Source organism: Mirounga angustirostris, unplaced genomic scaffold, assembly GCF_029215605.1.
Source record: "Mirounga angustirostris isolate CCGP_5_RB_7025 unplaced genomic scaffold, mMirAng1.0.hap1 SCAF_14, whole genome shotgun sequence".
NCBI classification, from domain to species: domain Eukaryota; kingdom Metazoa; phylum Chordata; class Mammalia; order Carnivora; family Phocidae; genus Mirounga; species Mirounga angustirostris.
Window position 1 is genome coordinate 80,522,332 of NW_026991722.1, and position 24,149 is coordinate 80,546,480.

Consider the following 24,149-nt stretch of genomic DNA (forward strand, 5'->3'; position numbering starts at 1 on the left):
GAGATCATCACTACATGAGATCAGAGTGCATAGTAGTGCTAAATAAGCATTAGCGGCAACGGTTAAGCCACTATCTTTCTAAGCTCTCTTAATAAACAGACAAGAATGACTTATAATTAAGAGAAAATCAATTTCAAAGAGCAAAGTCATTAGCTGTCCCTGAGGTTGGAACTGATTGATAAACTCTCCCAGGACAGAGAGCAAGTGTTGGTATCTCAGGATCCCAAGGGCCCTTGCACCAGTGGGTGCACGACTCATGTTTGTGGAATTAATCAACTCTCTTCCAGCACAGCAATCCCCAAATATCCCAGATAGTTGGAATCTGAACGGATGCATTTTCTAATTCTGGAAAATGAGGTGCCCGGGACGGGAAGCAACTCATTCGAAGTCACAGAGCAGAGCTTTAAAAGAGAACCAATCTCCGTGATTTCAAGGACCTTTTTCTGTTAGATAACTTAGGTCTGTTTTTTGTTTTTGGTTTTTTTTTTCATTGCACCCAGTCAACAAGGGCTAAAATTAAAAAGGAAAAACTACCCGGAGTTCTCAAGAGGCTTAGCTGATCTCTTCCCTCCCCAGCTGGAACAGGCGATTCAGCGTCTGCAGAAAAGGCTAGCTGGTAATGATCTTTCACAGAGCAGCAGCTGGGGGAGGGGAGGGAGAGGGAACACTGCCCCAAAGAGGGACAGGTGTTAGGCAAAGTGGATGCTGGCAAAGGCCTCCATGCGCAGAGCCGGCCCCCTCCTCGACCCCTCTGTGTGCCGGGGAACAGCTCGTTCCTGACGAATGACAAGGAGAGAGTGGCCAGAGAGGAGTCAAGGCGTGGCCGTGAGCCCTGTCCTTGCCGACAACAGCCACGAGTGAGCAGCAGCTCCAACAGGAAGCTGATGAACCCGAATGGCCTGTCCAGGAAAGCTGAGTGGCCCCCCTCACTCTCTGGAACGGAAGAGGACTCGGGACCTGGGAGGCTTCAGGTGGCCCGGAGGCCAGAGACATAAGCAGACCGCTTTGAAGGCTCCTCTACTCGGAAGCCCTCCTTCCTTCCCTCCTTCCCGAAGGTCTCCCCCCAAAAGCAGTCTGAGTGGTTTCGAGGAGGAAGGATCTAGAAGGAAGGAGGGAGGATAAGTCATCTCCTGCCTACACCTTTTAAATAAAATTCAGATTTAAATAAAATGCAGATCCCTGCCATGCCCTGCCAGGCCTCCTCCCTGCAGCTCTGAGTCTTCCTTGGTGCTATTTTTCCCTTTTTCGTGGCACTCAGGTCTTGGGGACATTTTTTTCAGCTCTTTCCTGGGGCAGGGCCTTTGTACATGCTCCCCTCCCTCTGCCCGGTCAACTCTCCCCCATCTTCGGAACTCAGCCACCTCTGACCCTTCAACCTAAACTTGTTCTCCTCTTGAATTTGCAGTGGGGTTGCTGTAACGTTGTTCTTTCCCTTCAAAGCACTTGTCGCAACTTATTTCAGGTGTATGTCTGCGTAGCTAACCCATCTCTCCCACGAAGCCAGACTCCACGAGAATGGGGACTGGCAGGCCGAATAATACCGCTCTGCCCAAGAGGTCCACATCCTATTCCCTGGAAACCATGACTGCATCCTCTTCCATGGCAAAAGGGCCTCTGCAGGTATGATTAAGTGAAGCATCATGAGATGGGCAGGTTATCCTGGATCCTCTGGGTGGGCCCTAAGTGTAATCATATGGGTCCTTACAAGAGGGAGGCAGACAGATCCAAGTCAGGGATGGAGAGTCAGAAATGTGACGATGGAAACAGGGGTGGGAGGGGTGTGGAGCCACGTGCAAAGAAGGGATGCAGAAAGCCACTAGAGGCTGGGAAAAGGCAAGGAGGTGGAATCTCTCCTAGCCCCCCAGGCAAAACCAGCCCTGCGGACACCTTGATGTTTAGCCGGGTGAAACTGACTTTGGACTTATGACCTCCATCACTGTAAGGTAATACATCTGGGCTGTTTTAAGCCACTAAGCTTGTGGTGATTTGTCACAGAAGCCACTGGAAACTCATACAGGGCACGGCTGGTTTGTGTATTGCTCCAAACCTAGTGCCTCGTATAGGACTGGAACATAGTAGATGCTCAATAAATACGTGTACGGAAATGGATGGGTGAATGCAGTCTGAGGGCCAGAAGATGACTTGAAGAGAGAAAACTGCAGCCCTGGGAAGTGCAAGAATTTCAAGTCATTCATTCGTTCATTCAATCCCTCCCTCATTAAAAAAAAAACCAACAACATTTAATTAGTGCCTTCAGCAGTAGGCAATGTGTTGGGTTTCAGGTATAGAGGGGTAAATGAAGCAGACATGTGTCTTAGTCTCATGGAGCTGACAATTCTGATTATCATGAGGACATGGGCACTAAATAAGTTAATAAATGAACAAGATCATGGCAGGGAAGGAGGAGCACTGTTGAGCATAAAGAGGGAATCAGGGTAGAGTAGGGGGAGGTGGGTGGTTCTGCAAGGGGGGAAACCCCCATGAGCCACTCACCAGGTCAAACATGGCCCCGGGATTTGGAAGGGAGTGGCGGAGAACAAGGAGGTCGATCACAGATCCTACCAAGTCTATACCTGATGCTCTTGGTTTTCTAAATAAAAACTCTTCTTTCGTATGTCATGAGGTTAACAAGTGAGCCAAATGCCTGTTAACCCCACGGACCCTTTTGGAAAAGAACGTTCTAGATCAGTCAATGCTGGGGACTGGTTATGCCTATGCATTAGCTGGAATAGTCTTTAGAAAACTCAACAACTGGCACGGAACCATGGTCAAAGCTGCTTTCCTGTCAGCAAAGGTTCACAGTCAAGAGTGTGACAGTGACGAGGGCCTTATATGAACAGGATAGGCACTTGTCATTCTGAGGGAATTTTGCTAAAACCTCCTAAGTCAAGGGAGACGGTCTGGCTGCTCCTCTGGAAGGTCCCATTTTGCTTTCCATTTCAATATTGCATTTTATTATTACTACTCAATTACAAAACTGGTGCATGCTCCTTGGTATTCTATATGTTGTAGCAATGCATAAAATAAAATTATTCTTCTTAGAAATAGCTGCCATGAAGTTCCTATAGACTTTTTTGGGGTGCATATACACAACTATATATACACCCACATATAAACATATGTATACAACTATATATAATTATTTTAGAATACAGAGGATGTAGGGGAGCCTGGGTGGCTCAGTTGGTTAAGCGACTGCCATTGGCTCAGGTCATGATCCTGGAGTCCTGGGATCGAGTCCCGCATCGGGCTCCCCGCTCAGCGGGGAGTCTGCTTCTCCCTCTGACCCTCCCCCCTCTTGTGCTTTCTCTCTCTCAAATAAATAAATAAAGTCTTAAAAAAAAAAAAGAATACAGAGGATGTTATTATACCAACTGCTTTGCAAATCACTTATTTTCCCACTTAAACTGCATTGTGGATCTCTTTCATGTCAGGATATCTATAAGGAGCCACCCCATTCTTTTTAAGGGCCCCTGAATCTTTGGTTATGCAGATATATTACAGTGTATCAACCATTCCCCTCTTGGGTTGAGTCCAGATTCTCCACTATTGCAATGAAATCCTTACATATAGATCCCTGTGCCCTATGCAAGCATACCTGTATATAAAGTCTTAGAAGTGATATTGCTGGTCCAAGGAATGTACATATAAAACTTTGATAGACAATGCAAAATTACCTTCTCAGAAGGTTGAATTCAATTCCTACTCCTAACACCCGGGTATATGAGGATTTCCTCTTTATTTCCAGAATTCTGATTAGGGCCCATATGAATTAGCAGTGATGGTGAGAAATGCCAAAAATGGTAGCCATGGTAGTTTTTTTGTTTTGTCTTTTTTTTTTTTTTTTTTTTAGAGAGAGAGCAGGGGAGGGGAAGAGGGAGAGGGAGAGAGAGACTCTCAAGCAGGCTCCACACCCAGCATGAAGCCCAATGTGGGGCTTGATCTCACCATCCTGAGATTACAACCTGAGCCGGCATCAGGAGTCAGACGCTCAACCAACCCAGGTGCCCCAGCATTTGTTAAGATCTTCAATGAGACAGGCACTCTGCTCAGCTTTGTACGTCTATGATGAGGTTTAGTCCTTCAATGATTCTATGAAGCAGATACTATTATTATCCCCATTTTACAGAGGAGGAAACAGAGGCACAGAGCGGTAACTGATTTGCTCAGCATGATGCAGGTATTAAGTAGTAGAGGTAGCATTTGAACCCAAGCAGCCCAGCTCCAGAGCTCAGAGGACCTTGCAGCCCACTCCCCAAATATCATTGTCATGAGATGCTCCGGAGTAGGTGCAGATCCTCTGGCAGGCAAGCAGCAAATCAGCAAGGACCCCGCCTCAGGGACCCGACCGAAGGAATGAAGAAGCTCAGGGAGACCAGCGATCAGCCCTGGTTAGCCAGGTGTCTTGTCTAAAGATGTCAGCAGAGTCTTTGAGGGACAGAAAGAGTTATGGCACTCTGACACATGGTTCTGCCTTAGTCTACAGCCATACCATCCTGAACGTGCCCAATCTCGTCTGATCTCGGAAGCTAAGCAGGGTCGGGCCTGGTTAGTACTTGGAAGGGAGACCAAAAGACCCTTTACCTCTCTGAGCCTCAGGACCCTAAAGGACCTCTTAAGGTCCTTTCTCAGCCCCTGGCCGTTAAGCAAGCAGCAAGCAGCAAACAGTTTCGGGGACAGTGCCCGAAGTCAGTGTCCAAGGGGGGGTGGGTGGAGCAACTCTAAGAAAGCACCCAAACCCCCACTTCTTCCCAGATTTGGGGGCTTCATGAAGCGTCAAAGGGTCTTTCTTCCATTCACCCTGTTCCAGGGAAATGGAAATGGACAACCCCAGAGGTGACAGTGGGAGCCCCCAGCCTGTGGGCATAGAGGGCAATTTTGGCCTAATTGACTCGGGGAAGCACATGCTGAGATGATTCCAGGTGCTGACTCACATTATGGTCTTTGGTGGCTGCCAAGCGAGTGGCCTTCCCACCGGACAGAGACAAGACTGCCTCAGGCTTGAACTTCACACACACAAAAATCCCCATATCGCCAAGACTTCAAAATGTGCCCTATTCCTATGGACATAGCCCTGATCAAAACAGTGTGGGCAGGTGACAGCTTGTCCTTAAATCAGTAGTTGTATCTGGGTGCTGCTTAGGAGTGGGAGTGGACCCCCATTTGCCTACCTGCCACTCACTCGTGGCTGATTAGGCTTGGAAGTGTGACCTGTAGCTGAGAACCTGGATTTCCTCCCCTGCATGAAGCTCGCTGGCCCAGGTGGAGATCAGCCCCTAGATCAGCACTGTCCAGTGGAACTTTCTATGATGATAAAAATGTTCTATACTCTTCACTGGCCAATATGGCAGCCACCAGCCCCAAGTGGCTACTGAGTAATCAAAATGTGGCTAATGTGGCCAAGGAATTAAAATGTTAATTATATTTAATTTTAATTCATTTAAATTTAAATAGCCACATGTGGCTAGTGGGCACCATATTGAATAACACACATCTAGATTGTGGTTCCCACTGGCCAAGCAGACCTCATCCCTCCAGCCTCCTTCCTGCAAATATGGCCAAGCTAGGAAGTCCTTAGGGCCCTAGAAGAGGAAGTGAGCTGGGCTGGACCTCAGAAGAGGTGGGAACACTCTTAGATCTGGTCCTCCTGAGCAGAGAGGGATCTCTTTCTTAAGTCTAATGACAAAGGAGGCCAAGAAACCGAACATCTCATGAGTGGCTTCTCCAGCATCTCATAGCCCGGTGCATGGTCTCAGGTCAGCAGCCAGGTCCCCTGGAATTTGTGAGCTGGGAGAACCTTCTGGATCCTCTTATCCATCTGTATCCTTTCAGGGGTGGGAAAACTGAGGTTACAGGTCACACGGCAGGAACAGGGCAGAACTGGATACTGAATCCAGGACTCCAGCTGTTCATTCCAAGCCCTATCCTGATACCTGGAGTAAGACTCCATCCAAATGCAGCCCTGCTCAGCTGCGGCCCCAGGATCCTGATGCCAATTCCAAGCTATTTAGCTTATGAGACAACTGCCAGCTTGAGTAGATGCCCTCCCCCCCATGACTGATACTTAGTTGCAGACACTGGGTTGCTGTTGGCCCTTAGTCTACGGCCATACCACCCTGAGCGCACCCGATCTCGTCTGATCTCGGAAGCTAAGCAGGGTCGGGCCTGGTTAGTACTTGGAAGGGAGACCAAAAGGCCCTTTACCTCTCTGAGCCTCAGTGTCCTCATCTGTAAAATGGAGCCGAGAAGACTTACTTCATGGCCACCCTAAAGATCAAATAAGGTAATAATGTGGTGATTGCCCTGCCTATAGGAAGACTCAACCACATGCCTTCAACCCATTGCCTTTAAGCACGGACTGACCCAGACACGGCTCTGGTTCGAGCCCAACCCCCGCTCCCAGCGACACCCCAAGTGCAGAGGTACCTGGCAGGTTGAAGTTCTTCTGCTGCCTCGTGCACTGAGGGGAAGGGTGCAGGGGAGAAGGCGGCGTGGCGCTGGGAGGGAGGGGGGGTGCTGGCGAGGAGGGCGTGGAGGACGTTGTGGATGAGGGATTGCTGCTAGAATCTGGCTGGTAAGGGACAGGGATGTGGTCCTGCAGAAAGAAAACGGGGGAGGGGCCAGGGGGAGGCAGAGAAGCAGAGATACAGCAGTGAGAGTGAGCAAGCAGGAAGGAACCCCATGCCAGCATTCTTAGCCTCCCCTGCCCTCAGCCACCAGACCCTTCCCACGTCCCACCTGCTTCATCATCCCCGCCCACCAGCTGGTTTGCATCCAGCTGTGGAAGGAACAGTTTCTGGCATCAATTTCCCGCCCGCTGTCTGGACTCCAGAGCGAAAGGTTACCACGTAATGAAAGCCACGTAGGTGACAGCCACGCTCCCTGTGCTTTTTGATTTTGGAAAGTCCCACGCCAAGGTGCCCAGAGTGCTCTTTCCATTCCTAACACCTTTCCTCCCGAGTGTTTATTAAAGAATCAACAGCCTGACAGCTCCAGAGAGAGTGAGAGAGCGAGCCTACAGCTTCTTCCTTCACATCTCATTTGGAGGCGCCACTGCCTCTCCTGGACCCCGAACCTGCTCTAAGCAAACATGAGGCCAGAATCCATATGTACACCATCAGAATCAGGAGCAGTGTCGTGGCTTGAAGAGTGTCCCCCAGTAGACCTACCCCTTGGGAAACTCAGAATGTGAACTTCTTTGGAAAAAGGTCTTTGCGGATGTAATTGAAGATCTCCAGAGGAGATCATTCTGGATTAAGGTGCACCCTAAATCCAGTATCAAGTGTCCTTATAAGAAATGGAAAATGAGAGACATGCACAGAGGGAAAGGCCATGTGAAGACAGAGGTAGAGATCGACTGCCACGTCTCAAAGCCAAGCAACGATTAGGATGGCCAGAGCCACCAGACGTTAGGAGAGAGGCATGGAACGGATTCCCTCTCAGAGCCCCCAAAAGGAACCAACCCCCCTAACACCTTGATTTCAGATGCCTGGCCTCCAGAACGGGGAGAGGAAAAATATCTGTTGTTCTAGCTCTCCAGTTTGTGTAGTTATGGCAGCCCCAGGAGACTGATGCCAGCAGAAGCCCGGGTCAGGCAAACCCAGACGCAGATCCCACAGCCACCCCTTCCCCCTATGTCCGGGACCAAATGCTCTTAACCTCTCTGGTCCTCAGTTTTGCCCATTGTGAAATGAGAATAATACCAGCCAACCTCAACGTCCTATAGAAGGGATTCCTGCCTCCCAATGCCAGCAGAGCTAAGTGTTCTCAGGGACAGCTTAATCTGTCCACTCACAGGACGCTGTCACTTGGTCCCTGCATTACTTAGAGGTCCATCACTCTGACTGGCTGTGGGTGCCTGAGGATGGTTTTGTGTGAGCCGGTTATTTGACAACAGGTATGTTTACCTGCCAAACTGCAGAGTCAGTGTAACAAAACCAACCAGAATAGGGGGGCCAGGGGGAATGGGAAATGGACATTCTCCATCTGGCTGCCCAATGGGTGTCCGTGCTGTGCATGTCACCCTCCCAGAATGCACTCGCTCCCACTGCCTCCAAGAAAGCGACTTCACTTCTGTGAGCTTCAGTCTCTCCTCGTCCCTCACGTGAGCTAAGAACACCCACCTGCTGGGTCTGCTGTGAAGTTCAGATGAGGTTGCGTAGGCACCTACACCCCTGGGATTGGGCCGAGGCACTTGGTTGTCAGTAAATGGTAGCAATTACGTTGGCGACACAATTGGCAATTAAACTTTTTATCTGAGATTCCTGCAGATTCACATGCAGTTTTTTTTTTTTTAGAATTTTTTTTTAAGATTTTATTTATTTGACAGAGAGAAACACAGCGAGAGAGGGAACACAAGCAGAGGGAGTAGGAGAGGGAGAAGCAGGCTCCCCGCTGAGCAGGGAGGCCAATGCGGGGCTCGATCCCAGGACCCTGAGATCACGACCCGAGCCGAAGGCAGACACTTAACGACTGAGCCACCCAGGCGCCCCTCACATGCAGTTTTAAGAAGTAACAGAGATCTCGTGCATCCTTACCCAGTTTTCTCTGATGATTACATCTTGCAAGATTACAGCACAATATCACAACGCAGACATTGAGTGGATACAGCGACGATACAGAACATTTCCACCACCACGGGGATCCCTCACATCGCCCTTTTATAGCTATCCCCACTTGCCTCTCTCTCTTCACCTCTCTCCCTCCCATCTTGAACCCTAGACACCACTAATCTATTCTCCATTTCTCTAATTTTGTCATTTCAATAATGCTATATAAATTGAATCATCATACTTTATGATGTAACCTTTCTGGATTGGCTTCTTTTTTTCACCCAGAAGAAGTCTCTGAAGATTCATCCAAGCTGTTGCGTGTATCAATAGTTTGTTCCTTTTGATCGCTGAGCAGTATTCTATGACATGGATGTATCACAATGTGTTTGATCATTCACTCATTGAAGGACAGCTAGGTTGTTTCCCCTCCATGGCTACTGTGGATAAAGCTGCTCTTAACATTCATGTATAGGTTTTGTACAAACAAAAGTGTTTATTTCTCTGGGATAAATACCCAGAAGTGCAACTTCTGGACAGCATGGTAATTGCATGCTTTATTTTTAAAGAAAATGCAAATATTGTTCTTTGGAGGGGCTACATCATTTTATACCAATAATGTATGAGTGATTGATTTTCTCTGCATCCTAGCCAGTGTTTGGTGTTATCACAATGTTTTATTTTAGCCATTTTGATAGGAGTGTCATGATATTTCATTGTGGTTTTAATTTGCATTTTCCTAATGGCTAATGTTATTGAACATCTTTTCATGTGTTTAATTGCCATCTGTATATCCTCTTTGGTCTCGATTACTGTTAACTATATATAAGCTTTGAAATCAGACAAAATGATTCCTCCCACTTCATTCTTTTCCAAAATTGTTTTTAGCTATTCAAGTTCCTTTGATTTTTCATATAACTTTTTGAATAATCTTGTCTTTATTTATAAAAAATCTTGCTGGGATTTTGGTAGGAATTGGGAATCAATTTTGAGGAGAACTGACATCTTAACTATGTTGCGTCTTCCAATCCATGAATATAGTATGTGTATTAGCTTCCGAATCAGAAAAAGGGTTTATGGAACAAGGGTTTATGTCTTTTGCCCATTTTGAGAAGTTTTTGCCCATTATTTCTTGGAGAACTTTTTCAGCCCTGACCTCTTTGTCCTCTCCTTCCAGGACTCTGGTGACACCAATGCTATACCTTTTATTATTGTCCCAAGGGTCCCCGAGGCTCTACTCATTTTTTTAATCCACTGTCTAATTTCTACTGCTCTATCTTCAAGCTCACATATTCTTTCCCTCTGCCCTCCATTCTGTCACTGAGTCTCTCCACTGAGTTTTTAATGTTAATTACTGTATTTCTTGGTAATATGTTCTAAATTTTTCATATGGTTCTCCTTTATATCTTCTACTTATTTGCTGAGACTTTCTACTTCTTTGCAGCAATTTCCTATTTTTTCATTTGTTTCAAGATTGTTCATAATCACTTACTGAAATATTTTTATGATAACTGCTCTAACAATCTTTGTCACAGATAATTCCAAAATCTACTCGTCTCATCTATTGATTGTCTTATTTCATTCAGTTTGAGATCTTTCTAGCTCTCGGTGTGACAAGTAATTTTTCATTGAAGCCTGGACATCTGGGTATTAGGTTGTGAGACTCTGGGTCTTACTGAAGCCTTTGGCTTTAGCTGGCTTCCTATGACACCGCCCTAGCAGGGAAGAGGGCGTGTGCTGTCTTGTTATTGCTGGGTAGGGGCAGATGCCTAGGCTCTCTGCCTCTGTTGGCACCTGAGGGCAGGAGGGTTCCTAATTGTTGCTGGGGGGGGGGTGGGAATTTCAGCTCCTTCATAGGCCTCCACTGATACACTCTTTTTGGGAGAAGTAGGAGTGCCTTATTACTACTCCCCATGTAATCCACTGACACCAAGGACAGGGGAATAGCTTCATTAATGATGGGTCATGGGAAAAGTCCTGACTCTCCACCAGGCCTCCAATCACCCTACCTCATCAGGAAGGGGTGCTGCATTATTGCTGGATGAGGGGGCTCACAGTCCCCAACACAAACCAGGCCACTTCACATCTTCAAGGCTTGGGACATGCTATTATTTCTACTTGGAATATCTGCCTAGAAGACACAGCTCACCTCTCCCATCCTCTGAGAAGTTCCCCTGACCCCTGCTCCACCAGGTAAAGCACATCATTCACTCCTGGTGCTAGCTCTGCATTACTCCCTTGGCTTTAGCTGTTGCTTCTACCTGGTCACTTCTCAGCCTACTTGTTTGTCTCATCCTCTAGACTGGGAGCTCCCTATACTCAGCACTTAGAAATATGCCAGGCACAGTGTGGTCCTTCCACTGGATGGAAGGACCAACAATGAAGGAAATGATGAAACCAAGATGAAGAAAACAAGAAAGAAATGAAGGGAGGGAGGGTTGGAGGGATGAAGAGGAGAGAGGGAGGGAGGAAGAAGATTTATCTCCTACTAGACTGTGTCTTATTCCTCTTGGAATCTGCAGAACTTAGCACAGGAATAAAAATGTAAGAGGTAGCAGTAAGTGTTACATGAATGAGTGAATTAATGGAAAAGAAGGAGAACTGGAAGGAGAGATAAAGGGAGGGGGGGAGGAAGAATTGTGTTTATAGAGAAAGGAATTATCTCTACCTCCTTGAGAGTAGGAATTAGGTCTTTCTCATCTTTGTAGTTCAGGGCTGTTGTGAATACACAGAATCATCCCAAGAGAGCATAGCATATGGTACCCACGTTCCAGACCGAATTGCTACAACAGGAGGGGAAATTCCTTCTTCAGGTCAGACCTAGATCTGTAGCCCGATGGGACCAGCAACTAGAGGTTGCATTCCAAACTCTACCAAATCATTCCGGGAAGGGCTAGTGGCATAATTCCTCTTTCTGAGCACAGTTAAGATGCAAAAACATCCTTCAGAGACCTCCCAGTCCAACCCCTTCTTATTCTGTAAATGGGGACACTGAGACTTGGAGAGCAGGGAGAGACTTGCTGGAGTCATACAGAGAGTTGATGGCCCAGGTCTTAACCTCCAGCCCAGCAGCAGAAACAGAAGATTGTGCCAAGTCACAAGAAATTCACATCTGACTCTGGGAATCAAACAGAAGCATGCTCATCTCCCAGGTTCCCATTCCACCCAGTTGTGCACTGGTCTGGACATGGTGGTGATGGTAACTGCCTCTCTCATGGACTTAAGGAAATTGTCCCTACCCTCCAACCCAATAGATGGTGCTGAATAGATAGTCCTAAACAGCCAGACTTGTCTTGTGACCTCCAGAGCCCACCCCCAACGCAGGACCACAGGTCAGAACAAGATGGCAGCGGCCCATGACTATGACATGGAATGAAAAGTTGAGCTGGCCAACAGGAAGAATAGGAAACAACATTAGCAGCACAGGCAGAGAGGAGACAAGGCTCAAAGAGAACAGAAGAGCCACAACAGGCCAGAAAACAAATAAGCCAAGGTTGTGAGAAGGAGGAACTATATGGTGGCAGAAGCAATGACACGGAGAGAGGAAGGTAGAGAACAAGGAAACCAGTCAACAGTAACAGCCTGGAGCAGACCCACAAAGAGTAGCTGAGTCAAGGTCATGATGGAAGAACAGAACAATGATTCATGGTCTTGCTGTAGGTCCAAGTGCAAGACCAGCTAAAAAGGGCAAGCCGGCATGCAGCTGCTTCAAATAGCAGCATGGAAGCAGGCAGATCTGCAACCTTGGACACCACTGCAGATGGCGTTTTGATGCCTTGATGTGGAAGCGTAAGTGTTGTAGACTGGTCCCCCAAGGAGCTGGCAGAGGCTGCTAGTTCTCCTCCTCCTCTTCTAGCTCCTCCACCATCTCCTCTTCTCTTCCTCTCTTCCTCCCTCTGCCTCTTTCTTCCTCCTCCTCCTCCTTCTGCTCCTCTTCCTCCTCCTCATTCTGTCCTCTTGGTCATCAAGCCATTCCAGGCCCTGAGTAGCCAGTGTCAGACTAAATCCTTTACGCATATCATTGCATCTAATCCTTTCCATGATCCCAATCACATCTGCAATCATCCTGCCTCTTTTGCAGGGATGGGGGGGAGGGGGAAACTAAGGCAGAGAGAGCTTGCTATGACCAGTCAATGAAGGAACAAAGTTCCAAGCCCAGGCCTTCTGACTCCAAAATGCACACTCTAACTCTTCTGTTGGGAGAAAAAGCTAGGCTTTTTGTGAACCTGGATTGACTGAGCCAGACAGGAGAGGAGACAGAGCAATGAAAAGGAAGTCTTCAGACCAAATTGGCTCAGAAATCTATTGCACTAACCACATCATTGCCTGACAAAAAGAATCTGTGTGAAGCCAGTGAAGAGAAAGAGAGGAAAAAATAACCCAGCCCTGTGATAGATCCTGTCCACCTTCAAGTCAAAGCTGCTTTCTAAATAGAGGTTAATTTATTTCTCTTATCAAATTCTCCTGCTGGCAGACAAGCAGAGCAATGTCACAGCCACTGATCTATCTGACCTGTGTTTCTGTCCCATCTGATTGAGAGGCTCATGGTGCCTGCAAAGCCAGAGGGGAAGATCTTGAGCAACCCGCCCCCTAAGATGTCACAAAGAAAAGGATGGGTTATAGACATGCACAGTTACTTCTCAGGAGCTGTACCATTTGAGTTCCCGAAGCACCCCCAGAGGTGGGGATCCCTTCTTCTAGAGACCTATATGTATTGTTTGTAAATAAGAAAGGAGATGTGGACCCCTCCTGGCATTTGGATTGGAAGCCCAAGATTGAATCTGATAATAGTATCTAGAATTTCCTGGGCGTTTACCAGGTGCCAGGAACCATACTAAATGCTTTTATGTTGATTTCTCATTTCATCCCCAAAACAACTCTCTGAGGTTGGTGCTCTTACTAGCCACCATGGACACATTATTTTTTATTTTTTAAAGATTTGATTTATTTATTTGAGAGAGAGCAAGTGAGTATGAGCAGGGGGAAGGGCAGAGGGAGAGAGAGAGAGAGAAGGAGACTCCCCACTGAGCAGGAAGCCAGACCCAGGACCCTGAGATCATGACCTGAGCTGAAGGCAGACGCTTAACTGACTGAGCCACCCAGGCGCCCCCACCATGGACACTTTAAAACATGGCCTCAAATTCCTTGGACTCCTCCCACGGACAGGTGGGATCTATGCCTCTCCCCTTGAATCTGAGCAGGAACGTGACAGCCTCCATCAGTATGGTGTGTATATATATATATATATACCAACCCTTGGCTAGTGACAAATCAAGACAGTGCGCTGCCTTTTATAATGCTAGCTTATAAAATCCCTGGTTGGCCAAAACACTTGCTCTTTGGGCCCTCACCTGCCAGGTAGGAAACTCGCTACCCTGAAGCTACCATGAGGAAGCTCAAACCATAAGGCGAGTCCACATGTAGATGCTCTCACTGAGTCTCCGCTGAACCCTGCCTGTGATGCACCCCAGTCCAGACACCAGACAGGTGAGTGAAGAAGGCTCTAGATCAGGGGTTGGCAAACTTTTCCTTGAAATGGCCAAATGGTTTTAGGCTTTGTGAGACACGTGGTCTCTGTTAGAAGCACTCAATTCCCGATTGTAGTGTGAAAGCAGCCATAGACAATATGGGTATGGCTCATTCCAATATAACTCTATTCACAAAAATGGGTGCAGGTGCTGGGCTGGTTTGGCCTGTAAGCCATAGTTTGCCAATTTCTGTTCTAGAAGATTCCAGCCCCCAGCTGTGTGGGTTTTCCCAGGTGAGTCCCTGAACATCATGGAGCAGAGCCCAACCATCCCTACTGTACCCTGTCCTAATTCCTGACCCACAGACTCCACGAGCATCATTAAAAGGCTATGGTACACCAGTAAGTTTGAGGTGCTTTGTTGTACAGCGGTAGATAACTGGAACACACCCATTTCACATACAGGAAAACTGAGGCTGAGAAAGATTAGTGGTTTGTCCAGAGTCTCAAAGCTAATAAGTGGGGGAAGCCGAGGTCGACAGCAAGGTTCACCTGACTTCAGAGGCCAAGCTCTCAACTGCTTATATGATGCCACAAGGAGCCAGATGGTGAATGGCTGAGAGCTAGTAGTAAAAACGGTGGGTGACAGCATGCTCGAGAAAGAACATATGGGCTTTGGTGGGGAGGCATGCAAAGGGAGGTCAGAGATGGAGCAAGGGGCCAAATTACACATGGCCTTGTGGTCTGCAGTAAGGAGCCTGATTTGTTTTCTAAATGCAGTAGAAAGCCACTGGTTGGTTTTTAAGCAGAAGGGGCAGGATTCAAATTATGTTCATTAGGAATTACTCCGGCTGCTGTGTGGAGGGTGGGCTGGGGAGGGACCAATGCTCTCTCCAGCTGATGCAGAGAAGTGAGACTGAGTCTTGCCAGTGAGAGGTCACTCAGCCATCTGGATGCTCCTCTGGGTCCTGAACAAGTGGTGACTTCCCATGGGCTTGGGTTGATCTACACTTTACGCACTTTCCACATAATGCACAAAAGCACTGGGGAGCTTGAGAAATCACGTGTTGGCATGTGCAGGATGCAGCCTTTGCCTCCTACCGTAAGGCTGCAAGTCTCCCTGGGATAGTTCTGATGCAGTCCAATCAACAGGCCAAACACAGGATGTGGAAATCACACTGGAAATTTCCACACCACAGTGGAGAGAAAGATGCACAGAGAGCCTCACTGGTGACCACTATGTGAGGAGCAGCCAGAAGCCAATCAAACTGGCTGAGGCTCAGAGCCTCAGACCCCCATGTATCCATCCACCAAGTCTCCAGCAGGAGCTCAGAAATAGACACCCCCCCATCTCTTGGTGGTCTGATTCAACAGCTGTGTCAGCCCAGAACCATCTGCGAAGTTAATCCTGGCAGATGGTGGAACATCTCACAGAGCAAAAAAGGAGGGGTCTGGACCACTAAGGACCCTGCTCAGGCTCTCCTGTGCTCCCTACTGCCCCCTCCTTGACAGGCTCATTCATTCTCACTTCTGTGTGCTCTCTCTCTAAATCAGATTTCTGGCACACTGACTCTCCACTGATGGCTGGCTGCCCCCCAAGCTTTACTTGACACAAACCACACGGAAGGAGGAGAGCCCAGGTGGGCTGGGAGGTGACGGTTCTCAGAGCCATCCGTGCAAGCCCCGCCCCCACCCCTCCCTGGCAGCGGTGGGCCCCAGCATGCCCAGACCCAGCAGGACCCCAGCCTCACCTTGCTGATTTTGTTGGTTTTGGGGAGCGTCTGGCTGATGTGCAGGTCCGAATACCGGGGTGGCTTTCGTAGAGGGTTGTTGATGTCACACGGGACGGACTCTGTTCGGACTAACCTTGCTGGATCCGTAGGGGTAAAAACAGCAATTTGGGAATTTAAGTACCACTTTGGTTTTATACGGCTAGGCCAGGAAAGCAGAGCTCAGACCCCACCCCGAAGGCCCGCCCCCCAGGAGCAAGAGGGAATTCTCCAAAAATGATAGTCCTCTGTCATGGTAGTAAGATCAGGTGTTCTCTGGTTTCTGAAATTTTTATAGTGTCAATGAATAACTTGTCAATTAGAAATTTTAATAATAAAACTGAAGCTATCAGGTTGTTTTCAATACCATAATTGTTTCACACTGGGGTTCATTTCAGACTCGACCCTCCTTTGAAATACAAGAGGTTCCTGATTCGTTATGGTCTGCAATCAATGGACAAGCTCAGAATGGTCATCTGTCCCTGCCCCCATCTAACTTTTGTGTTGGGATCCTCCTTTGCTACTTGTGGGATTTCTCATGCCTGAGGAGCCTGTTGCATGTCAAAACACATGTGTCTTAAATAAGGCCACCGGGACCCCGGAAAGGAAGGCTTAGTATGTCCAGACCTCTCCTCAATATCATCCCTGAAGGCATACAAAAAGCTGGGCTCATAGCTAACGCTAAATAAATGCTTGCTGATCCAAACCACACTATCCAAGCTCCTCTTCCAGTTACCCCTCTGTTATTACTACTACTTATAGGGACCATGGGGAGGGGCAAATTGAGAAGCTCAAATTCAAATTTGATGCTTGGCAGAGTTACTTGTTAGCTGTTTTTATTGCACAGGGTGTGGGGCATTGGTGGAAAAGTTAAAGCTTTGCACTGACCCAGGGATTTAATTTCTCTGCTTAGCCTGAGCTGCCATCTCCATGGAAACCAACTATATTTTAAACTTCCTATCAACAAGGGTGGGGAGGTGGCGAGGGGGAAGCAAGAAGCTGGCGGACTTCTGGAAAGATCCATTGCTTTCGAATGTACAGGCACCTGCTGCCTTTGAGCTTTGAGCGAAGGGGGCATGGCTATGAAGGTGGGTGGGGGAGGGAGCCCTTCTTCAGATGTCAGCCTCCGAAAGCCGGTCGCCATACAGCAGGCTGGTTCTGGTCTCCACATGGGAGTTGGGCTCCAGCAGAGTCCACTACGGAGAGGAATTTCTCCAGTGACACTGACCCAAGACAAGGGCTCAAGAGCTGTGAGAATTCAGGTTTAAAAATAGCCTCCTTGAGTGTATACAGTTGTGCAAGGAACAGATGGTTCTTAATTAAGGATGTGGGTGGGAAGAGGCTAAAGGGCTGAAGACTTCCTTTACTTGCAATTTCCTCTCCTCGTGGAGGTAAGCAGTGCAAAGATCATCAAAAACCAACACCCCTGGGCTTTGGAACACATCCCAGGATTTTGGCTGCACATTGCTTCCTTCTTTACATTTCCCTTGAGTTCATTCTAAAACTGGGCAGATTCCCCAGATCCTACACTGACTAAGGCCAGGGGAGCTGGGCAGGACACAGCAGGGACCAGGAGGGACTCTGTCCCAGATCAGCAGGTTGTATACTGCGACGTTGCCTCCAAGGCTCCATCCAACCTATAGATGGAGGGTGACAGGGAATTGGCCAGCAAGAATTTTAAAACTTAGTAAGTTGCTAGCATCTTAATACAACTTTTCTTTGAACCGCAAGAAAAACGCAGAGCAGGTCCACATTGCCTCCATCACTGGTGGGGCGGCTGTCCTCTCTAGACAGTGCCTGGGCCCCCTCTCCACTTCGCATAGCTTCATATGACCTTCTCTCATTTCGGATCCTTGCTTGGCCCTAGTGGCACCTGAGATGGCAACTTCTACTCTAGAAACTTGCTTCTTAACTTGAACGGGCAGAGGAACGGCCCACAGATGCTGTGAAAGATGCAGATTCTGCTTCAGTAGGTCTAGGGTGGGGCCAGAAACTGTGCATGTCGAATGCCACCGCTCCCAGGGGATTCCATTGTTGCCAGTCCACGGACTGCACTTTGAATAGCAAAGGTAGGGACCAGTGATACCCAAGAGAACTTTCAGCCATGAGGAAAGTGTTGGTTATCTGCAGTATCCAGTGTGGTAGGCACCCGTGGCTACTGAGCCCTTGAAATGTGGCTGGTGTGGCAGAGTAATTGAATTTTTACTTTTATTTCATTTAAGCTAATCTAAATTTAAATAGTCAGATGTGGTTAGCAACTGCTGTATTGAAGAACACAGACCTAGAGGGTCCCCCGGTGAATGAATTGCAGAACAGGTAATAGAAGTCAGCGATAACTACACCATGAGACAAGAGTCAGGGGAACTATTTTGAAAGCTAGCCTGCAAGGTTTTCCAAGGAGATTCTTCCTATTGAGTCCTTGGCAGGCAAGACAAAGGCTTTCTTTCCAGTCTTTCCTTTGCACTCAATTGGTCTTGCTTTTTTTTTTTCTCTCTCCCCAAGGTAAAAGGCTGGCAGTGGCTCTCCCAAGAGTAGCTGGCTTGGACAGTTTGGCCCAGACACTCCCAGGGCCCCAGGGGACAGAACACAGATGGCCCATACCCAGAAACCCAAGCCCGACCCCTCCCCACACCCACCTCTGCAGGGCCAAATGATTGAGTCTAAAGAGCACATCATGGGGAACACTCAAACCAGCACTCTTTCTAAGTGTGAAGGAAAAGCAATGAGATTGGGGGAAAAGAGAGGAGAGTGGAAATTAGGAGAGCAGACAAGAATGAGAGAAAAAGACTTAGGAAGGGGGAGACAAATCTGGGGGCTAAAGTATCAGAGAGACCAGCAGAGGGGCAAGGAAGAGGGAGAACAGGCACTGGAGATGGATGAAGGAGACAGATGTCAGGAAGAAGAGTGTCAGAGGGGAAAAAAATAGGCAAGTATCAGGGGATTAAGAGGTACCCAGAAATGGCCTGGATGGGACAGCTATCTCCAAGGATCTGCAGGAGCCCCCACCCCAGCCTACCCCTAGGGTAGCAAGTGTTAAATACTTACCTCCTCGGTGGATGATCAGGAGATGACAGGGAGGGGCTTCTTTGGTGCATTTGTTGTGGCACTTTAATCTGAGAGAGAAAGAGAGAGAAGGATGGAGAGATGGGTGGGTGGATGGATGGATGGATGGATGGGGAGGGATGAGTGGATGGATGAGTGGATAGATGAGTGGAGGGATGGATGGATGGATGGATGGATTGAAGGGATGCCCTGGTGGTTTAGAAAGCTCTGGAAGCTGTGGATACCAAAATATGAGATGAGACGGGGCAGCTAAAGTATTTCCTTGACACCTAGGAAATTAACTCTGGAGAAAGTCTGTTGTCATTTCACTCTCCAAGGCCAGACCTGGGTGGTCCAGGTTGGGTAGCAACTCCTTCACCAACTGTGTCCACTTAGACTTTATGCTCTGAAAGATATTTTTGAAAAAAAAAGAAAGATATTTTTGCCCTTCAGTCTCTATTTTTTTCTTTTTTGTTTTAGAGAGAGTGAGAGTGTGCGAGAGTGAGGGGATAGGGGAGGGGCAGAGAGAGAGGGAGAGAGAGAGAGAGAATCTTAAGCAGGCTCTGAGCCCAACACAGGGCTTGATCTCATGACCCTGAGATCATGATCTGAGCCAAAATCAAGAGTTGGACACTTAACTGACTGAGCCACAGTCTGTATTTTTTATCTTCTTCATCATCATCATCATCATCATCACCCAATCCTAATAACCATCCACTGTTTACTTGTAGACTCATCTGCCAGCCATTGTACTAAACATAATACAAATGTTATGTTATTGGATATTTATAACAGCCTTACACAACGGATATTATTATCATTCCCATTTTACAGATAGAAAAACAAATTAACTGAGCTTTCCTGGCAGAAAACTTGGATCGGTGGTGCCAAAGGCAGCCTCTCATTTTTCTCAAAGGCTTAAGCAACAGGAGACAGCTAAGCAAGGCTTCCATTTAGGATGAGATTGGTGACGGGTATTCAGTTTTAGAGGTATGAAGAGTTTACAGTCAAAATGTTCTCCTTTGAGACAATGTCACCTTGCTCTTCCCCAAAGAGTTGCCAGGCTTCCAAAGGATTAAAAAAAAAAAAAAAAAACCCAACTAATTGTGACCCGGCTTTGTCTTTTTCCTTTAGAGTTTATGTCAGTCGGAAGAATACACACTGTGGCAGATGCTATTGGTGCCCTGTGCGCATCCCTTTGGGTTCCCTTATCATTTTTGTGCAAGCCAGCTTCACTTCCAACAGCTGACATTCTTGCCAGAAGGCACCCATAGCCTGCTTAGAGGTTTCATATTAAAAAACTCTATACCGAGAGGTGGGAGCTTTAGATTTGCCCTCAATCTTCTTGCCCTCCAGGGATTTGATAGTTCTCTCTAACAATGATTTGAATGTCCAGTCATAGACTCAACTTTGACTCCCCCCATTAGTCTCGCTCAGTGGTTCTCAAAGTGCAGTCCCAGGACCGGCAGCATCAGCACCAGTGGGCTTGGAACTTTTCAGGAATGCATCTTCTGGGCCCCCGCACCCCAGATCTGATGAAGCTGAGACTCAGAGCTGAAATGCAGTAACCTGTTTTAACAAGCCCTCTACCCGAGTCTGATACGTGCTCAGGTGTGAGAACCACCGGTCTCGTTGATTGTTTTGGAATGTCTACGCACGTTTCCCCAATTTTTCTTGTCTTCAGTCTCGCAGCCCTGGTAGGGCACTGGATTCCTCTCTGAGATGGAAAAGTTAGACCTGGGGCCCCTTGGAGTGCAGAGGGGAAGCAAGGAGGGATGCAAGAAACAGTGCCGAATCACGCCGCAAGAACATCATTAGCCTGTCTCCAATTCGCCTTCACTTTGCATCCGGGAGAAGGTTTCTGGAGCTAACATGTCTTTTTTTTTTTTTTTTAAAGATTTTATTTATTTATTCATGAGAGAGAGAGAGAGAGAGGCAGAGGGAGAAGCAGGCTCCCAAGGAGCAGGAAGCCCGATGCGGGACTCGATCCCAGGACCCTGAGATCATGACCTGAGCCGAAGGCAGACGCTTAACCATCTGAGCCACCCAGGCGCCCTGGAGCTAACATGTCTTTACATTTCTTTACCACATGCTAACCGCAGTCCCAGATTTGGAAAGGGGACACTATTGACAGGCAATTTAATAAATGTATTTTTCCATCTGAGTATCTTTTTTTTTTTTTTTCCTGTTGCCTCATATTAATGGAAGTGAGGCTGATTTTCCACTCATGGTGACAGGATACACTTTCATCTTTAAAGCCATAAGGAGTAAATAAATAAAAGTATGGCTGCCACACAAATATGAGCAAATCATGACAGGGTGGTGAGCGAGTGACTGAATTAGACAGGGACAAGCTGGCTTACATAATTTGGAATTGTCAGAAAGAAGTGGCAGTTCTAGGCATCGAGAGTCTAAGTCTCACTGGTTGAAAAACAGTAAGAGGTACTACCGGTCACGAATGTCACAAAGACACTGTGACTCAGAGGAGAACAAGAGCTTTCACTTACACAGTGCTTGTGAAGTACCAGGCAATGCCCCCCCGGGGCTTTACACAATTTATATAATCCTTGTAACAACACTAAACAGTAACAACTATTGTTATCCCCATTTTACGGAGTGAAAAACTGAGACTCGGCAAATTCGGATAACTTGCCGAAGGTCAAATAGCCAGTAAGAGACAGAGGCCCCAAGCCCAGCTCTAACCAGTGTGCAGATGCCTCCAAAACCTCCACTCTTCTTCCTTTACATCTTGGGGGTGGCAGTGAATGAACGGGAAGCTTCCTGGGATCTGTAACCAGCAAAATCAAAAGGTCCTTCTTTGAGATAAGCCTAAGATGTCACCTGGCTCTTCCCCCTACAGCTGCTGGACTTCAGAGGATAATAAAAATCCCACCTTACCACAAATGTGTCTTTTTCCTTTTTTTAAAAAGATTTTATTTATTTGAGAGAGGGAGAGAGAGAAGAGAGCACAAACAGGGGGAGGGGGAGAGAGAGGGGGAGAAGCAGACTCCCCATTGAGCAGGGAGCCTGATGCAGGGGCTCGATCCCAGGACCCTGGGATCATGATCTGAGCCGAAGGCAGACGCTTAACCGATTGAGTCACCCAGGCACCCCTGTCTTTTTCTTTTCTAAAGCCCACAGACTCTCTGACCTACAGGGAAGGTCCCAGCCCCCATGGAGGTCATGGATATTGCATCCAAACCCCAATGGGAAGTTCTGATGAATATACAACTAGTCTCTCAATCATTCTGCAAAACACTTAACTGGGCTCCGGGACAGGGCAGGTGAAGCCGCTATGTTTATGGGCAGGGATAAAACACACGTAAACAGAGGACAGATCATTGCAGGTGTGGCGAGAAGGAGAAAAAAAATCACACGGGGAAATGGGATGGAGAGTATGGGAGTGGGAGGGGAAGAGCTTCAAGCCAGAGCAGAAATGTGGGGGCAGGAACAAGCTTGGTGGGTCAGGCGTCAGAGGTTAAAGGCTGACGAGGCTGAGGTAAAGAGAACAAAGTGATAAAGACACGAGGAAGGGGAGGAAGGCGCGGACAGGGCCCCGGCAACGGGGGCAAGGAGTCTGTATTTGATTGTGGAGGCACCGGGAGGCCACGGGAGGCTCGGGACAGCTGTGACAGGTCAGACTGATGCTTGGGAAGCCCTGAGTTGGGGAATCTGCTGATGCCAAATGAGAATGGAACCAAGAAGTGTGTGCACTCATTGCTGTTTGAAACAGCTTGGTTCTACCCTGGAAGCTTCCAGAAAGAAATTTTTCCTTTCTGCCTCTCCCGCCTACGAGTCTTCTCTAACAAGCCCAGCTGGAAGGGGGACGTGCAGATGTGAAGAAGCCTGTTCGCCCTCATGGGCAGCACTCTGATTCGGGGGCAAGTAGTTTCTCGAAACCTCTGGACCCCACCCGAACCAGGAGGGGGCAGGCAAAGCCTCCCGGGACCTTGGTCATCTCCTGCCTCCCCCTGGTGTTTTCCTCTCCAGGATCCCTTGTTGCCTGTCTTCTGCAGTTGTGGAAAAGCCTTCCTTCATCTCTGGCCAAAGGGTGGGAGATGGAACGCTTGCCCTTCCAGGAAGCATTTCAAAGGGCAGCCCTGGGGATGGGGCCACAGCCACTGCTCATGCAGAAAAGCCCAGAGAACCGTCTTTCATGCTAAGACACTTAACCCTTTGCATGGAGGCTCGTACGTCAAGAACTAGCACCACATGTCCAGGATCTGCTAATTGAGTTGGCAGGATTAGCCTAGCGCTGAAATCACACAGACCCTGGAGGGGCGGGGAAGAGGGATCGAGATGAGGGTTTCGCACAAGGCAGACACACCATGCCCCACTTACAAAGAATCATTTTTCCAGCAGGAAACACACAGGATTCCATTCAAATTAGACTTTTCCTTTCACTGCCCACAGAAGAGCAAACTAGGGCCACACGCTGGAAAGATCGACCACCTGCTTCCGAATCTGATCCCACCCCCCGCCGCCCCCCGCTGGCTTCCCTCCTCCACCCCGAGGTTCTGATTTGGTCTGTGCTGGGAATGTGGGTTTTTGGCAAGTGCATGCCGGCACTCCAGAACCACCCTAGGAGGAGGACATATTCTACTTCCCAAATGAGAGATGTCTAGAAGCTTAGATCTTCCAGAATTCCAGCATTCTCCCCTCCCCCCCAAAAGAGAAATGGGGTCAGGAGCGTGTGGAGAAAGAATCTGGGTTCAAAGCCTGACACCACCTCTTCCTGGCCATGACAACCTGGGGAAGTCGCTGACCCACTCTGAGCTACAGTTTCTTCATCTGTAAAATGGGGGCAAAGACAGTACCTGTATTTTATAGAGAAACAGAGTATCTGTCGTTGCATTGTTGCAGAGAAAACTAATCACGTGAGGTGAACAGGGTGCCTAGGACAATCACTTGAAATAGCAGCTACTTTCATTTTTATTAGGGTAGGTTGTTATTGTTGCGAGTTTGTACAGTAGCTTTCCCCTCAAGCCCCTAAGACCCTTCCTCTTGCTGAATTGTGGGCTGGCTGCCATGCCTGGTGCTTTGAAACACCCATGGGTGGGAGCTGGCTGGGGACTATTCCAGTCTCTTCTCCCTTGGGTGGGACAACTCAGAGGTGCGCAGACATGGGACTGGACCTCAGCTGCCCAGAACCCTTACTTGCCCTACGAGACACCCAGTACTGGCTGCCTTCCCTTTCCTGTCCTGCTCCCCTCCTCCCCTGATGGTGTGGCCTGGATCACCTTGCAAATAAACCACTTGCCCTTGAATCCTTGTTTTGAGGTCTTTAGAAAGAGGCAAGCCTAGCCAGGACACCATGATGGT

At 48.1% G+C, this 24,149-nt stretch overlaps 1 protein-coding gene across 1 annotated transcript in view; it reads right to left on the bottom strand.

Moving 5' to 3' along the window:
- Window positions 1-24,149, bottom strand: part of KSR2 (kinase suppressor of ras 2) — a 467,494-nt gene that overhangs the window by 82,953 nt on the left and 360,392 nt on the right. The window contains exons 13-16 of the mRNA XM_064577689.1: window positions 18,831-18,898; window positions 16,932-17,008; window positions 15,768-15,932; window positions 6,427-6,595 (exon numbers count right to left, since the gene is read on the bottom strand). Of these exons, the coding sequence (XP_064433759.1) occupies window positions 6,427-6,595; window positions 15,768-15,932; window positions 16,932-17,008; window positions 18,831-18,898 (479 nt within the window). The remainder of the gene's footprint in view (window positions 1-6,426; window positions 6,596-15,767; window positions 15,933-16,931; window positions 17,009-18,830; window positions 18,899-24,149) is intronic.